At 40.5% G+C, this 17,843-nt stretch overlaps 1 protein-coding gene across 1 annotated transcript in view; it reads left to right on the top strand.

The window, feature by feature from the left end:
• The first annotated feature begins 279 nt into the window (after positions 1-279).
• The window catches only part of MDN1 (midasin AAA ATPase 1), a 94,138-nt gene continuing 76,574 nt past the window's right edge, over positions 280-17,843 (top strand). The window contains exons 1-8 of the mRNA XM_053939683.1: positions 280-381; positions 7,729-7,955; positions 9,472-9,696; positions 10,978-11,085; positions 11,165-11,357; positions 13,291-13,503; positions 14,692-14,823; positions 16,290-16,393. Of these exons, the coding sequence (XP_053795658.1) occupies positions 280-381; positions 7,729-7,955; positions 9,472-9,696; positions 10,978-11,085; positions 11,165-11,357; positions 13,291-13,503; positions 14,692-14,823; positions 16,290-16,393 (1,304 nt within the window). The remainder of the gene's footprint in view (positions 382-7,728; positions 7,956-9,471; positions 9,697-10,977; positions 11,086-11,164; positions 11,358-13,290; positions 13,504-14,691; positions 14,824-16,289; positions 16,394-17,843) is intronic.

A 17,843-nucleotide genomic window follows, 5' to 3' on the forward strand; every position in this document is an offset into this window, starting at 1 on the left:
GGAGGCCACGCGCGCGGCAAGCGCAGCCCCACACGCGCGGGGTTCCAGCGCTCCGAGCCAGCGGGGGGAGCCTCGTTGCGCTCCCGGACGGCGCCCGCGGCGGGAGGGGAGGGGCGGCGCGGCGCACGCCGGGAGCTGTAGTCCGGCGGAGGGGAGGAAGTCGCGGGGCGGGGCGGCGGCCGCGCTTCCCGTGACGGCGGCAGAGCGGAAGTTGGCGGTGCCGCGTCCGCCGCACGTGCTGCGCGCCCCTCCCGCCACCGCGGGACGAGCGGCAGCAGGATGGCGGCGGAGCTGCGCTTCCGCCTGGCCGAGCCGCTGCAGCTGGTGGCGCGCAGGAACGAGAAGAGCGGCGTGGAGTTGAGCAGATTCGTGGCGAAGCAGGTGAGGAGCGGGCGGTGCGGCGCTCGCTGGCGGTCCCTGCGCGCCCGTTCTCGCTCCGTCCCGGGAGGGTCTCGCAGGGGCCGCCGCGGAACGAAGGGCGCGCACCGCTCTGCCTCCCCTGTGCCGCCATCTCCTCCCGGCAGCTTTGGGTGTGCCTGACCCCCCCGGGCCGCCCCTGGCCCTCGGGCAGCCGGCGGGAGCTAATCCCCGCTCTCTCCCTGGTGCTGCTTCTTGCCGTCCTCGCCCCTTTCGGGGATGCGCGGGTGCAGCCCGTGAAGAAGATGCTCTTCTGTATCCTAGTTCCCTTCCTATTGCGCCTCGCCCCGCAGTTAAATCTTCAATCTGTTCCATGCCCCCTAAGGTGATTCCAGCAAGAGGTGGTATTTTGTTATCAAGCACTGAGACAGTAACTAGTCCTTAGCCTGTTGCTAATTTGCGTGTCTTCTTTAATTACCTTAAAACAGCATGTGGGATAAAAAAAGGCATGATTTTCTGGGCTTTGCTTTGAGGGTTTTTTTAATCACAGTCTCCAGGTTGTAGTGATGCTGACAACGTGGTCCTTCATACTTAGGCTGCCTTAGCTCTGAGAAGCACATCTTCAAGAGTTAAGACCGATCTCCCTTCTTTCTCTGAAATGCTTGAGGACATGTAACAGGATGTCAGCCCATCAGATATTGTTTTATTAATAGAGCTTTTGAAGCCCCTCAGACGTGTACACATTTTGGGGCTCAAAGTCTCTGTTTCTCTTTGAGTGTCTAGGAAATGTCCCAGTTGTTTGAAGATGAAAAGTCTGAAATATCGTTTTTTTTTTCAGAATATTGGCTTTCAGCCTGAGTTGCTGTCTCAGTTATGGTTGGGCTTTCATACTGATACTCAAAGTTCTTTGTTGGTAGACAGATGGCTCTTTCTTCTGTCGCTGCAAATCACAGGATCAAAGTAAAATTGACATGAATATACAGTCCTGAGTGGAAGCTAATTGGTGCGACGCAGTGATGAAGAGTTACTTTTCAAGAGAGAGAAGCCGCTGAGAAATAGAAAGGGGGACGATGTGGATACAAGTTGTAGCAGGCAGATGGAGCAGCGAACCAGAAGGGAGTCACCGAGGTTGGGAACGACACTGTGCCCTTTCCCTTTCCGTGACTATTTGGAGATGTGGTTTAAAAGCCTTGCTAAGTGGAAATTCCTAAAGAGTGATTGTATAGAGGGAGCCTGGAACAGCACATTATTTAACAATGGCACATCCTTTTGAAAACTCATTTGCTGTTTTCAAGCTTGGAAGCTACAGCTCTAGGATTATTTTATGCTTGTCTTGCCAGTAAACAAACTCCATCTCTAAACGTAATACCTGATTTCCTGCTTTGTGTATAACCTAGGAAGCATGCATTCTGGAAATGTAGAGCTCTCTTTTCTCTACAGCTTTGCTATGTCTTTCTGGCACCTTATTTCTTCAACAGTATTCCATAAATGAATGAAACTTGCCCACAAGTGCTAAGTGAGGAGCAGTCTTCTGAGGTTCATATTATGGCACAGTTCATGTGGTCATGGAAGGTTTTGTTCCCTGTGCTTGGGTATGTAACAGAATTAGAGCCTTTTCTGTAAAGTATTTTTATATACCATGAACTCTGCAAAGATACAGCAAATTTCTGTGCTCTTAATGAGGAAGATGGGATGAAAAGCTCTCTGAACCAGTCTTTGTTCCCCACGTTTGCATTTTTGAATATTTTAAGCAAACTGTAGAAGCAATAGGTCTCCACAAACTGCTGGAATGTGCTTTTGGCTCTGAGTTACTAAAGGTCTGCCAGAAAGTCTTCCTGCACAGAATTCCAAATGTGAATTTTGTGCAAATGTATGTATTTTGGATGCCTGTGATAATGTAATTTCAGCAGAGAAGTTAATCACTGAGAAGGTTAAAACACTCCTAGGAATGGAACTTTAATGCAAAAACACCCATACTGGTTTCTGTCCTTTGCATCTACCACAGTGCTTATGTGGAAATATATGTATCAAAGAACCTGACCGCTTTGGATATTTCTTCTACTTAGACTATGCAACCTTCCTAAGTGGACAGAAGCTCATGAGTGCCCCATTCTTGATTTTTCTTTTTTAATTTGTAGGTGGTTTATGTTGGCATCCTTCATTTTGCATTTCATTTTTCTATGTAGCAGTAAAAGTTGTTTTAATAATAATTCCAAGCTCTTATTTAGAAGCCTTCAGTCTTAGAATTTGATGTTGAGAAATGCCTTGTTGTGGTTTGACATGGAAGTGAATTTTTTCCAGGAAGTTGGGTCAAACCAATCAGTGGTCAGGTTTGGATAGTAGCACCTGGAGTGACCACTGAAAGTATGAACACGCCTCTGAGAACACAGGGGGTTAAAAGCAAGAACTCCCAGGAGAACTCTCTCTTTTGGTTCTGGTCCTCAGAAAGTGCAGACGCTCCCCTGCCCAGCTACGGGCTGGGTGGGGGAGGGGAAGCCACGTAGCCTTGTCCAGGTAGGCCGAGGGGCTGAGGGTCTGGAACCCAGCCAGCTCCTGGACAGAAGGGTAGAGAGAAGCGGAGATGCCTTTGTTCCCCCCCCCCCAAGAGGGAAAGAGACAGAGAGCCTGGCGGCACCTGGAAATCTCCTGGCAGAGGAGAAAGAGAAGGGGGGGAGGGATGTCCAGCGTGGGAGGCGGCGGAACACCTGACCGAGATATCAGCCGTCCAAGGAGTCTGAACTTTTAACCCTTTCCAGGAAATTAGGGCTTTTTAAAAGTATTACTCCTCCTTGATTTGTAGTGGAAGAGAGATAGTCCAAGACCTGAAATGGTAGAAGAAGAAATATTTAGGTAAGAAAAGATAATGAAGTAGCTTTTGGCTAGACTTTTCTTGTTAGTCATGGACTAAACTAGAATCTCCTGCAATAGAGACTGCATTTTAGGGAGATGCAGTAGTGACTCAGGGAGACCTGCTTCAGCTTCGACAGCACAAGAATGGCGAGAAACGAAGAAAGCTGAAGAGGGAATGGTGATACCCTCTGTCTTCAGAAAGAAGATGAGTCCTGTTTGGACTCCTCGGCCTCAGGGGAAGATGGGGGGGACTGTAGTCCCAGGATGAGAAGCTGAACTGTTGTATCTTTGGGTCCGTGGCAAAGCATCCTTAAAGGAGCCCTACGAGCAGTCTGTCCATGCACGGTGGTGAGAGCACTGTGACATGGAATGGAGAGTGTCACACTGGCAGATTTTTTTTTCCGGGCGGTTGCCATGTGTGACAGGGAAACACAGGGTGGCAGCTGTGTTTCCTGGGGGGTCTGTGGTGCAAGAGAGACTTCTCTCTCCCTTGATAGTTTGAATATAGATTACCTGAAGGGTGGTAATTTGATCAGGAATCCTAGGTGATGTTTCATGGCTAAGTGTTTTTGGAATTGGGAAGAAGAGAGGTGGTTTAAAAGATCTTCATCCTAGATTTAGTTTATGTGTTTTCTGTGTTAGTAGTAGTTTAATAAAGTTTTTTTCCTTTGTTATTAAGCTTAGGCCTGCTCTGCTCTGTTCCTGATAACATCTCACAGCATTAATTTAGAAAAAGTACATTTTCATGGGGACACTGGCATTGCGCCAGTGTCCAACCATGACATGCCTTTATTCCTTTATACTAATAAATGTAGGAAAAAGGAGATGACCTAGTGGTCTCAAATTCACACAGTTACCCATGTTCTGTCAGAAAAATGTCCTGATGCTCTGGCAACTAAGACAGAAGTTTTTTAGTACTAAAATGTGAATTCAACATTGTCCTGGTTCAAGGTAAATTTGGGAGAGAATTCCTAAAGGGGTTCCTCTAGAAGGTAGATTCAACAGTCCCATCCCCCAACTGGTTAGGGGAAAAATACTTCCCTGGAGAAAAGTGGAAAAAACTGTTTATTAAACAAGAAAACCTAAACAATATCAAACAATGAAATTTCTTGCCGCTTTAAAAGAGAGACAAACTCAGAAAAAAAAAAAATCCCCCCTGCCTGGGCTGCAGCTCGGCTCACTCCGTCTCTGATCAGTCCCTCTGGCGCTGGAAATGCCGCTGGGCCCAGGCCCGGCCCGCTGGGCCACAGGTGCGAGCTGCCGGTGCTCCTCTGGGTGTTCAGTCCAGAGCAGTTTGAGCAGGTCCAAAGAAAAGCAAAAACCACAGTCCAGGGAACTTCTTTGCCTCAGCTAGCTAAAACTAACTAAAAGCAAAGGAGAGCTCTGTCTCGCTGTCTGTCCATCCACAGACAGCACAGTCCAGGAGCAGGAATGTGGAGGAGTGAGTGCCGTTTCTGAAAACCAACTCCGCTCTTCTTCTCCCTCCATTCACTCCTGGAACAAGTCTTAAAGGTGCAAAACTTATTATTCAGCATACAAAAAACAGACGATTGGGGATAAAAGCATCATACAGTCAACCTAGGACAAACATTTTATTTGAAAGATTAGTTAGACTTTACATCATGTAGCATTAGAAATTAGGGAAGGTATGTTGCACTTTGGCTTTCATCTTGGGCTGTGTCGTCATCTGCTACATGTTGAAAAGCTGTGATTTTTGGCACACTTTATGTCAGTGATACAAAGTCAACAAGAAACTTGTTGCTTGCATCCTCTCTTGTGAGAGAGAGATCTGTCCAACTCTGTCAAAGAAGTGCTAGAGGAGGTTTAGGAAGTTCCAGCTTGTGAGACTGCATATTATGCCTGCTTTTTTTTTTTTTTTTGTTTCCCTTGAACTGTGTGGGTTGTAGGAAGAGTGCAGGCTCGTGTTTTGGTTTATCTTGCTGAACTGAACAGCTGCCAAAGAGTGGCTTCCCAAGGCCAAGCCACACCTTTGTGTTGCGTCTCCTATCTTGAACCTAGTAAGAGGAAAATCCATTCAACTTTCCCACCCAGTGCAAGACTTTATAAGAAGGATTAATTTGGATCATCTTGCTAAGTTGGTTGCTGCACAATCATACAGCTGTTGTGTGAGGGAACAGAGATGAGAACATGAGTTCCTGTGTTGGAGGGGAAGGAAGATTTCCTGTGTGGTCCTCATGCTCTCCCAACTCTTTAGGAGTATCCCAGTGTTAAATTTGTGTCTGGTGTAACGTGTGCATCGTGAGCAAATGTGGATTTCTTGTGGTACCAGCTTGCTCCTTGCTGTGATCCTTTCCTTTGTGAATTTAGGGTTTGGGTTAAGCTGGGTATTATTAGAGATTTCTGTACCTTGTGTGCACTGAGCACATGTAGTCTGTAAGGTGGGAAGGAGATGTGCGTCCTGCTGCTGGAGCAGTGACTGGGATCTGTCTGACTCCAGGTCTCAGTCCTGGCTGTGTGTCTGCTTCATGTGTCTCTTTAATAATAGATGTGTGTGTATGTGTTATGATGCTTATGATGCTTTCTTAAAGCAGCTCTTTGGAAGCCCATGTGCAGATTTGACTATCCCAGACTTGAACACTTTCAGATCAGCTGTCTATTGCTGTTGGTTGAGAAAGCCATATTTATTTCATAAAGCCATGTTTAGTTAAAAATAATCCTCTCTGCAGTATTCTTCTTTTCCTTAACATTTTTCATTTAGGCTCTGAAGTCAGATAGACAGTCTTTGTAAAATGTAAATGTTGCCACTGTGATTTTTGAGCAGTTTTATAAGTCCTAAGAGTACTGCACAGTGATTAAAAAACTGCTTCCTCTCACTAATGGCATGAATTTGTTGGACAGCAGACGTGTAAATACAGAATTTTACTGAATCAATCACATTATTTATTATTTTATTGTCAACTGGCTTTATTTGATATTCAAAGCTCTGGTTAATAAATTAAGCACCCTGATGTGCCTTGTTTGGGTAGCCAAAGATGTAATTGATTTGAAATTTGGAGGTACTTTTTGTTTTTTCCAGTGGAGTTTATTTCTGGTTCTTTTGAGCCATTCTGCCTTTGAACAGCTTATTAGTCATTTTGCCATTTTGCCACTCAAAATCTGATTCCCTGTAATGAGCAGGGCCTTGCTCCATTTTAAAAATTATTTCTGATGCTGCTGTGATAAATGAGAGGCAGATAAACTTATGTTCTGTAAAAGCAAACATGAGGCCTGTAAGAAACAGCTTTCAATTGATGTGATGGCTTTGATATTTGTAGTGGATATACCTCAGTTTCCCTGACTTCTTAATGCTGTATGGGGGTGAATGTCTTTTCAAATCCAGGAGACTGAGGAACTTGAACAGGTTTGCATGTGTTCTAGAAGGGTGTGGACAGTGGTATAATCAAAGGACAGCTGCACTCTTGTAAAAATGAAACCATCCCTGAGATGGTGAAACCAGGAACAGGTCTTACCAGAGTAACTAAAGCCTAGGAGAAGCAGGAATTGGCTGCATATGGTGCTGAAACAAAAGTCCCCCTGAATTACAGAATATTTCTTTTGATGAAGAAATATTGGAACATATTGAACAGGATAAGGGTTCACTCAGGAGGGGAGCATGGAACATCTGAGTTGAGAGCAAAACCACTACAGTGCAAATTCATAATCCTGATTTTCAAAATGACTTGTACTGCACTATGTGTTAAACATGATGAAAGTGGAGAGATGCTTGGGTGGTAACATGAGCTCAAAGAGAGATATTTAAGGGTAAGACACAAGAAGTGGGTTGTTTGTCAGTAACAAAGTTAGGAGGGCTGGAGGGGTTAGGTGGGGGGGGTGTGAGATTAAGGTGTGTTGGTTTGGGGTTTTTTCTTTCTTCTAGCAGATGTGAATATGTTTTCCTTGTATTTTAAAGAACTAAATGACCATTTTTGTATAACAGTATAAAAAGAAAAAGAATTTCAACTTCAAAACTGCAGATACAAGCTGCTTCTTGTTAAGAGCATTGCTTGCTGTAATTCTTGTCAGAACTATGAAAATAAGGCTGTGATCATGACTGATTAAATGCTTCTTTTTTGTAAAGAGATAGTGAACATGAAGCAAGTTTAAATGTTAAGTTTAATGTCTTAAATGTTTTGTGGCTCTCATGAGACCAAGCTGTTAAGATCAGTGGAAATTCTAGGAAGATGTATTAATTGTTTCAACATTTCCCCAATATTTTTCTTTAAAAAAAAATACAAATTGCTTTATCTTTCAGTTGTAAAATATAATTTAGGATTTTGAGACTACTTTGTAATTCCTGTTTAGTGTATCATTCTGCATCTTACTTCTTCTATATTATAATTTTTTTTTTTTTAAATACTGAGAGCTGTGTCAATTGAGTACTTGCTTTGGGATTTTGGACTCCCTTCTGGTTTTGAACTATTTGTTCCTGTAAAGTTCACTCTGACTCCTGCATGAATACTTCTGAAGTTAAAAGTCAAAATACTTTTCCATTTAACCTGTTTTCACTTCCCATTCCTTTAGGTTTGGACTCAGCAGGATCGTCAATGCATCCTCAATACTTTAGCGCAGTTATTGCTGGATAAAGAATGTACTGTATTGATCGGCCGTCAAGTTCGGCCCATCCTGCTGGATTTGTTGGAAAGAAATGCAGAAGCTATCAAAGCTGGTGGCCAAATCAACCATGATCGGCATGAAAGGCTCTGTGTAGCAATGAGCAAGCTCGTTGCTGACCACCCTGATGTTATGCCGTGAGTAATGAGATGTCAATGTTTGAATTTAGGAAGTGTTACAGCCTGCCCCTGGAGGCAGGGTAAATCAGGTTTTTGTTAATGGGTTGGGATGGATTAGAGTGAAGGACACTGGCTGACTGGATTTTTTATATTTTAGAACTGGTGTTTATGCTGGTGTTGTTTATTTTAGAACAATTTGGTTGCAATGGAAAGGAGATATGTAGCCGTTTTGTTATTATCTGTAGAAATACAACAATATATAACCATAAAAAATAACACTTAAGAAAATATATACGGGAAAAGAAAGAAAGAGGATAAGAACAGAAATCTCACTACCCACGGTTCCAGCGGCGAGACTCGGTTGTTGCAGTTTCGGTGGCCATTGGTCCAAGTGATGGTCGAAGTGTTGATCCATCAGGAGGTGGGGGAAGCCCATGGAACACAAAATTTGTTGGGTTAATAAACACTCATGTTCAGGTGGGAATGCCTAGGTACCTCCCCTGGGGGTTTTACACTGTGTTGCAACACTGTGGATCATGACCAGTTCTCTGATGGAAGTTCCTAAAAGTGAACCTGGGGGCACTTCGGGGATCTTTGATTCATGACTCCTCCTCAGACAGGACAGCTGCCTCTAACGTTGCTGAGCCAGTTATGCCCCATCGAAAGGGATGAAAGCCTTCAGTGTGAATGTCCCGGTATTTCCCTCGAGGGGAGTTTTCACACCTGAGCCACTTGCATAAGGGAGGACATTGTCATGATAAAAAGCATTATCCCATGTAGGATTTGCTTCTTACTGGTCTCTTCCAGATGTGGCCCAAACCCTTGCTTGTAGCCCTGGGTGATGGGTGCTCACCCCCTCTGCCCCTGGGCTGTGACCCTGCACATCCTCAGCAAAGCACTGCTGCTTTTGCAAATGGGCAATTGTTTGAGTCATCAACCATTAACATTGCAGTTAACATTTCATCCGGGCAGTATGTGCTTGTTAGTGTTCCCTGGTGAAGAGAGGTAGTGTCAGGATTTAAATTGTCTCCCACAAATGGGTTTTGAACAGAAATAATTATTAAGTAAATACAAGACTCAAACGCAGTTTGTTTTAATTAAATCGTGTTGTAAGATGCAATTTGACTTCCACCTGTGATCTACAGAAAAGCAAACCAGCTTGAAAATAGTTCAAAACCAAAATCTCTGAGTTTAATATTAGACCTCTAGGCTTGTAGAATATAAAGTTGCATAAGTAGGAATCTGTATTACTTTTTCAGTAAACAAGAGCAATCAAAGAGTTTTCACCAAAGGCAGTACCTTTCCTTGCTAATTAAGTAATGATTTTCAATAAGGTGAAGTGTCTGTTGTCAGCTGATTGCTGAATTGGTTGTCTTTCCCATGTGTGGATGAAGTTAATTACAGGGCTTAGTTCTTAGTACTGTCAATTACTGTCTTAGGCCCTGTGCCCTGACATTTTTATTAATGTCTGGTTTTCTTTCTTCTGACTTACATGTTTGTGTTCCATCTCTTTCTCTCTCACTCTCTTGTAAAGATTTGCTTTAAGATACTTTAAAACTACATCACCAGTTTTCCAGAGGCTTTTCCTGGAGAGCTCGGATGCAAGCACAGTCCGATACGGGCGCAGACGGATGAAGTTACGGGACCTCATGGAGGCCGCCTACAGATTTTTACAGAAGGAGCCATCCGTTTTCCGGGAACTCTGGGACTGGAGTGTGTGTATTCCACTCCTAAGGAGTCATGACACTTTAGTCCGTTGGTAAGTTAAAACCTCCAAATCTTCCTCATGGAATAGATGTATCTATATCTTGAACTGTAATTAACAGTGTTCATATGCAATAGAAAGCATCTTCAAGTAATACCAGGAATCCATACCAATGATATCTGTACTTGTACTTCTCATCTGACCTTTTGAAAGCTATAGTGATCTATCACAAAGTGAATTTCAGGCTAGCACTTAGTAGTGCTTAAAACTATGGTCTTAGAGAATCTTTCCAAAGTATTTTTTCAATTGTTTGTGTGTAGATTTCTCAGTGGCTGTAAAATGTAGCTTAGTTAAGCTGCACCTTATATTGGTCTTGGTTCATGTGGGATTTTAGTCAGATTTTTATTTTAGGTGTGTGCCCTCAGGGCTTCAGCCTAATCATATGCTCTACCTTATTTAGTATTGATAGTGCCTTTTATTTTACAAAATATGTTTAATAGTCTTTGCTTTTTAGAACATAAATTAAGAACTGTGTTAGTAGCACATAATTTCAGTAAGGTGTATAATTTAGGAAGAACAGAACCAAGAATGTTGTCAAATCTGTCAGTCATTTATGAAGCTCTTCAAAATGACCTACTTAGTGTCAGGAAAAGAGATAGAATTTGTAATTCATTGACTAGAATTGGTTTACCAGGTGTTCAACTAATAGTCTTAAGTGAATGAGCTGACTTTTAAACATTTGTCCTGAAACAATCTTCTGCCTTCCCTCCATTACAATAATTGAAAACTTTGTTCTTGGAAGTTAAAAACAGCATCATAATGAATGAGAACTGGTTTATGATTTATATTAAATGTTCCTTTCTTGCAAGACAGCTTTATGTAGTCACGACTTGGGAGTTGACTTTTCTAGGCACTCAGAATTGATTTCATTGCATTATGTTTACTTTAGAAATAGCATGAAATGCAATTTTGGAAGGGAAATGGTAGGAGAAAAAAAATGGGCCAAGATGACTTCATTTTCCTTGTCTCTTATGTTAACCTTCATTTACTTAGGAAAGTGCATTCCGTTATTATATTTCTGCTGATAATTCACTTCAGAGAAATGTTAGCTAATTGGTGTATAAATTAAAACTGTGCCATGATAGAATTGCTTTCCTCAGTTGTGAGATATTTGTTTTATCTGAAAGAATGTGAAGCATAGTGCTAAAATAATTTTCTATGAATAAGTTTTCTGCACGTTTTTCCAAACTTGATGTTTTTGCATGCAACTGACAGTTGTCGAACTACATTCCTTAAAACTGTTTTGACGTATTTTGTTCTAAATGTAATTTTTAGGTATACTTCAAATTGTCTTGCTCTGGTTGCATGCATGAGCGATGAGCATAAATTATCTTTCCTGAAGAAGATATTCAATCCTGAGGAGCTGATACATTTCAGACTGAAGTAAGGACTTTTAAAATCTTGAACACTATTTGTTTTTCTTGATGGCTTTCAGCTGAGTTAATAAACATGGGTTTCACAGGTTGCTAGAAGAATCTCAGCTGCAGAATGTGGAACAAGCTTTAGTTTTGGCCAATCCAGACTCCTCATTTTGGCAAAAGGAGAAAGAACTGCACTATACACAGGGACACATTGTCTCAAGCGACCTCTCTGCACGTGTAGTAGCTGTCTGTGGCATTGTGCTGCCTAGACTACAGCATGTTTCTGAAGAGCAGGTATGTAATCCACAGTTAAATCAGTACATTTTTGTTTTAGGAAGTTCTAAATACAGTGAAATGAGTTTATTTCCTGATTGGATGGTATTGGGATACTGTGAGTAATGTGTGTATCTTTATCTTTCTCAGTGTGTACAGTAAACCAATGTTGCATAATACAGGTGCCACAAATAAGCTCTGCAGTGGAGTGAAGGAGCAGTAATGCTGTTCATTTTACTTTCATGTAGCAGTTTGTACAAACATACTATAAAAGAATATTCAGCCTTACATACTAACTTCAGTCTCAGGTGGGGTGAGACTCCATAGCTGACTAAAGCCAGGATCTAGGACAGCTGCTTTTACCTGCATGATGTAGGGGTTTTTGTGCTGTGCAGCCTTTCTCCAAACATATGCTCAGTTCTTCTATGAAAAGAAAACAAGGCTGCTGTTTAAACTCTTCCAGAAGGCAGAGAAAGGGAAAAGGAAGAGAGCAAGAATTTACTGTAATGTAGACTATAGTGCCTTGTAGTTTTGGGAAGCCCATCGAAGGCATAAACATTTTTAAACAAACAGTATTTAACCTTTTTTCTTCTAAATTGCTATTTAACCTAAGCTGTTCAGATCCCTCTTTGTAGCTACAGCCAGTATTCCTGACTGTTTTTCTCCTTTAGGTACCAGTTTTAGCTCTTAGCTGAGTTCTTTTGTTTAATTTTGTAACAGTGCTCTATAACAGGACAAAGAAATGAATGAAGAGTACCAGTGTCCAGAATTGTTTGAGCGGCCAAAGCAAGGAAAGAGGATTATTTTACCTCCAAATTCCTCTTCCCCCACCCTGTTTTTCTCCCTGCTTCTGTTCTTGAATTCACTGTTTTCTAGCCCTTTGGGATTTTTTATAGGATTGTGAGAGAGTGGTTTGGAATTCACTGTAGCAGGGGAAACTGTAAAGCAGTTTAAGAAGATTCTTACTCCCATGGCAGCATCACTGCTGTTGCAGCTGTGCTGAAGCCAGGCCATGCTATAAACTGGATTACTGAAAGAATATTCTTTATCTCTGAGGGAGGTGACAACTTCCCTGAAAGGAATGCTTTTATTTTTTAATAGGCACAGGTATTCCACTGATCTGGTCCACAGTGTAGTTCCAGTTACAATAGGGAGGTTCCAGTGACAGCTTAGGAGGTCTGATGAAGACATAGGAGCAAATTGTGAGGGGAAGCAGGTTCTCTTGTTTCCAGAGAAGTACATCAGGCTGTATCTGAAAAAAGGTCAGACTTAAATACAAGACACTTGTTTCTATGCCCTGAATTCTTTCCTCTGAGACTTTTGGCACAAAGCACTAATTTTTATGCCATATAAAGATATGTGACTGTAAGAGCCAGAATATTTGGAGACAATCTGTAGCACTGATTAATTACCATTCCATAAACTGATTCATTTAATTTTAAATAAAATGAAAATGCTATTGAATATACCTTTTTTCTTTCATTCACTGAGTTTAATGATCTTTTACTTCAGCCTCTATAGAAAAAAGTAAATACTCACATTCAATCATTTAATATTCATATTTGCATAATTTGACTGCAACTGCTATTTGATTTGTCCTGTGATTTGGATCCATTCTGATGACTTAATTTCACTCATATTGCAAATTGTATTTGATTGACATGAGTTATGACTGAATAGTTACTATGCCTGTACTGACAACTTAGTGTGAATTCCCCTTGGGATCAAGTTGTGTACTTTTCATTAAGTGTTTCACCTACAATAGGTTTTGGATGAAATCTATTTTAATACCTGTTAATAAATACAACTTTAGACTCCTTTATTTTATTTGATATGCAGATCTACAGGCCAAAATTTTACTTGTTGTTAGAGTCACTTTCCTTATTGTTCTGTGGGGTACAGATGTAAGAAAAATAATTTCAAGTGTAGTAACCCAAATTTTATGTTTGAACAGGAAAATAACACCAGCAGTTTTGTTTTGGTTGAATCTGCCTTCACAAATCTTCAAAACCTTGCTATTGCTGTAGCATATCAGACTCCTGTTTTATTAGAAGGACCAATAGGATGTGGCAAAACTTCTTTAATTGAATATTTAGCGGCTGTTACAGGAAGAGCAAAACCTCCTCATATTTTGAAAGTTCAGCTTGGAGATCAAACTGATAGTAAGGTAACTGATGGATTTGTTTGATGTTTGAATCATGAGATATAACTTTAACTTAAAGCACGGACCTAGTTTTCTAATAATACAATGTTTTCACTCAAAGACCCTACAGTGGCCAACTCTTTAGTACTGGTCTTAATATTGGTGAGAATGAATAAATAAACAAGAAAAAGAACTCTTACTTTCCAGTAGGTCTTTAATTCTTTGCATAATTGAGCTAAACCTGTATCATTCACTTTGTTTTTTCAGAGTTTTTCTATGTAGAAGAGCTCAACTGAGTTGTTGTTTTTTTTTTTTTTTATTTAAAAACATTGATTTGTATTGGAAAAAGCAGGATTCTCGTGCCAAAGGTTGTATGAACACTTATTTCTGATTAAGTGAGCTAATGTCAGTTTAATCTGATGCCTTTTTCTTTGATAAAAGTGAGATAAAGTAAGATACTGGAATGTTGAGGTGATTTGCAGTTACATAATAATGGTTAATCTTTATCTGTATATAATTTTATATATTTCTTGTTTTGCATATAGAATTTTGGAGCTTGACTAATGTTGTTTGGCACAATTTATTTTTAGTTTTTGAAGGTGGTTAGTATCTACCAGAAGGTTTTTATTAGCATCCATAAGCACCTTCTTTGCTTGCATGGAACACCTAGTTTCATCATCTCACAAACTGTATCTTCTCATATACAAGACTAAAGAAAAAGGGGTGAAGTTCAAGGTATAAAATATGTAGCAGTAAAATCACAAACTCAATTTTTAAAGCAATGCTTATTACAATTTACAATTTGAGAGAAAAGCAAGGCTTTGACTGGATTTTACCTTTGAATAACTTGCTTTATAGTTCTGTTTACTACCTTAGTCACAGACTCCTCAGAAACATAAGCTAAAGTTTGGTGTGACCCTAGACAGTTTTCTTTTACTTTGGATTGCTTGTATATTAGGGTGGCACAGCTCATAAATTTACTTCCAATTACCTGTTTGTTTTAATTGTTCAGTTTCAGTTAAATTGCCACCGGAGGTGGGAAACTCTTCTTCTTAATTAAAAAAGTGCAACGCTGGGCACAGATTGCCAGACAGATTGTTTAGTAAGGTGGAGGGAAAGTATCACTTCTGTCCCAAATTTGGTCATATTTGCCATCCTTGGCTCTGGAGAGGCAGTGCCCAGGTCTCTGATGTGCCACTGTTTCTGTCACAGACGCTGCTGGGGATGTATCGATGCACAGATGTTCCAGGGGAGTTTGTGTGGCAGCCTGGCACCTTGACACAAGCTGTTACCAAAGGTCACTGGATACTTCTGGAGGATATTGATTATGCTCCTCTGGATGTGGTATGTAGCTTTATGTGTGCTTTAAGGTACTGATTTTAATGCCCATGATGGCAATTTTGGGAGTCTGATCACCAACTTCTGGAGCAGCATGCTGAAAATGCTGCTGCTCTAGAAGGGGTTAAAAAAAATTCACCTGTTTTGGTTCACATGTTTGCACACCTCATTAGTTTTTGTCTTTGTTACAGAGTAGTTGTGACCCTGACACTGATCACAGATTTCACTTTGAAAACTGGAATTGACACTGATAATGTGTCTATTTAATAATGTTTTTGTGTTTGAAAACAAATGTGGCCCTAAACACAATAAAAGAATATTTTCAATATATGAGGCTGGTGCTGTTAATAAGATATTTTTGTGTGTTTTGTTGTGTGGGGCTTTTTTTTCCTTTTCACATATTTTTTCTTACACATTTCTTGCATATTAAAAATGTGCTGTTGGACTAAGCATTAGAAGTTTTAACAGATTTCCTGCTTTTTTGGATCCAGAACAACTAGTTAGTCATCCTTACCTCTTGAAGTAATGACTACTGAAAACAAGTAATTTGCAAGAATGATATGATAGGGATGCTTTGCTGCATAGGCCTGCTGGACATTCTGCTGGTTTTTTCTTTTCATATATGTTTCCATAAAACGTCCTTTGTGTGACTCAATGACCTGTCAGTTAGTTTATTAGGTTCTAGGCTTTCTGATATAGAAAATTGATAAGAAAGCTAATGAATACAGCTTGTATGTACACAGTTCACTGCTAGGAGGTCATGCACTTATTTGCTTCTGTGGACTTAGCTCACTGCACTCATGATGAGCATACCCTGAGTAGTATCCTGCATTCATCAAATCCCTTTCTTCAGGTCCTCCCTGCAGGCATCCTGTCTGCTTTCTCCATATCAAAGGATCTCTGTGTGCCTCCCTCTGTGCTGGGGGGTTGGTGTGGTCATATCTCCCTTCTTTCTGTCCACCACCATTACTGTGCTTCCCCAGGGAAAAGCAGATTCTTTAAATAGATACCACTCTCCTGGGGTAGCAGTGCATACACTGGAAAAGGTTTATGGTTGAGAATGGCATCCTTGAGACACAGATCATCTTTGTTCAGGCACATAAACAAAATAAAGCTTCTGATCTGAATGTGTCTAATAAGTAATTTGATAATTTAAAAATAAATCGTTTTGATTTGGACTTGCAGTGTAAAGGCTGTCATTTCCATTGTCTTATCATTAAATTTTAATAAGGGCAGAAAAAAGGTAAGTAAACATTACACCTTTGACTTCCACTGCTGATAAAATTGCTGGGAACTCTGCAATTCCTATTAGCATCACTTGGAAGTGTATCTCTGGAAATAGCAGTTGCTGGCAATGTAATGGTGCTCAGTGGCATTGCTCCAGCATCTCAAGTGTGAAATAAGTGTGAATGGTTGTGCTGTCTGTTAGTGTCATCAAAAAAAAGTTGTATAATTTTTCTTTTTCTCTCTAGATCTCTGTGCTGATCCCTCTTTTGGAGAAAAGAGAGTTACTGATTCCTGGTCGTGGTGACTGTTTAAAAGTAGCACCAGGATTCCAATTTTTTGCAACCAGGAGGTAGGTTTGTAAACTTAAATGAGATTGGACTTAAAAATAGGATACCCATGTTCTCAAGGTACTTTTTACAAGGTACTTTTATAGGACTATTTTACCAATTTTCAGTTATCAAGCAATATAAGTCATAGAAACTGTGATTTTTTTTTTCACTTGAAAGCAGCTTTGGGGTGAATCCCAATCTTTGTACAGAAAAATAGCTTCAGCAAGGCTGAAGAAATGAACCTTGCTGGGAGGAACCCTACAAAACCAACCCATCACCAAGACAAAATACCACTCTCAGGAATGTGTGAAAAAGGTTTATTATTGATAGTTATGAAAGTCTTGCATCAATATAGGTGTTTGTAATGTTTTCTAACCAGAAGAAGATACAGTATACTCTGCCTGATTGTTTCACTGTAGTAGTGGCTCATGCCTGGGATGTCAAAATGACTTTTTGTATAGGAAAATGTAATATGATATCAAGGTTAAAGGTTAGAAGCTTTATATGGGGAATGGCAGTTACATGGTTTTCAAATGTTTTGTAGTTTATTTCAAAGCCTTTAACAATTTTTCCTGCTTTTGTCTTACTTGTATAAATTTGTTTATCTGATCTATTTTTTCTGAAATTGAGTCTTCTGTATTCAGCTCCTTTGGTTGTCTTATTTCCTAAGAATTTTTATTTCTATGCATGGTTGTCATGGTTTAACCTCAGTTAGCAACTAAACACCACACAGGGGCTGGCTCACTCCCCTGCAGCAGGATGGGGAAGAGAGTTGGGAGAGTCAAAGTGGGGAAAAATCATGGGTTGAAATAGAATTTAGATAAAGCAAAAGCTTTCCACAGAAACAAAGAGACAAACCCTATCACTCTGAGCATCCTCACCTTTCCTCCTTCTTCCCACAGCTTGGGAAGTTTGGGTCACAAATGCAAAACACAGCCCCACACCAGCTACTGTGAAGAAATTTAACTCTATCTCTCCCAAAACCAGCACATCAGTGAACAGTTTGTATAGCAGAAAATTATAATTTTCATTAGGCTCGTTAGAGTAGATTCTGTAAATCCGGTGCAGTTTTCAACTGGGAAATGGTATTTAACAATTTAAACCAAACACAATGCAATACAACAAAGAAGAAAAAATTTAATGAAAACCCACCAGAAAACAAAAGCCAAACCACAACCCCAAATCTAATGTTTTGCATGTGCAAGGATAATTCTACAGTGGGTAAAAACACATGGCTGAATAGTTATTTCTGTAGTAAAAGAACAAAGGGAATGAAATGTACGATGGAAAGAGCTGAGTCTGGAGGATGAGGAAGAATAATTTTGAAATATGGTGGAGGGGACAGGACTGAAGATGCTTTTCCTGCATCTCTGCAGTAAGATCACAGATCCTTTAAGGTACTTCACAGGCCACTTCTGTCAGGTTTCTCCCTTTACAAAAGATTTTACATGTTGCTTCTGTTTGTACAAG

This window comes from Vidua chalybeata, chromosome 3 (genome assembly GCF_026979565.1).
Source record: "Vidua chalybeata isolate OUT-0048 chromosome 3, bVidCha1 merged haplotype, whole genome shotgun sequence".
Lineage (NCBI taxonomy): Eukaryota > Metazoa > Chordata > Aves > Passeriformes > Viduidae > Vidua > Vidua chalybeata.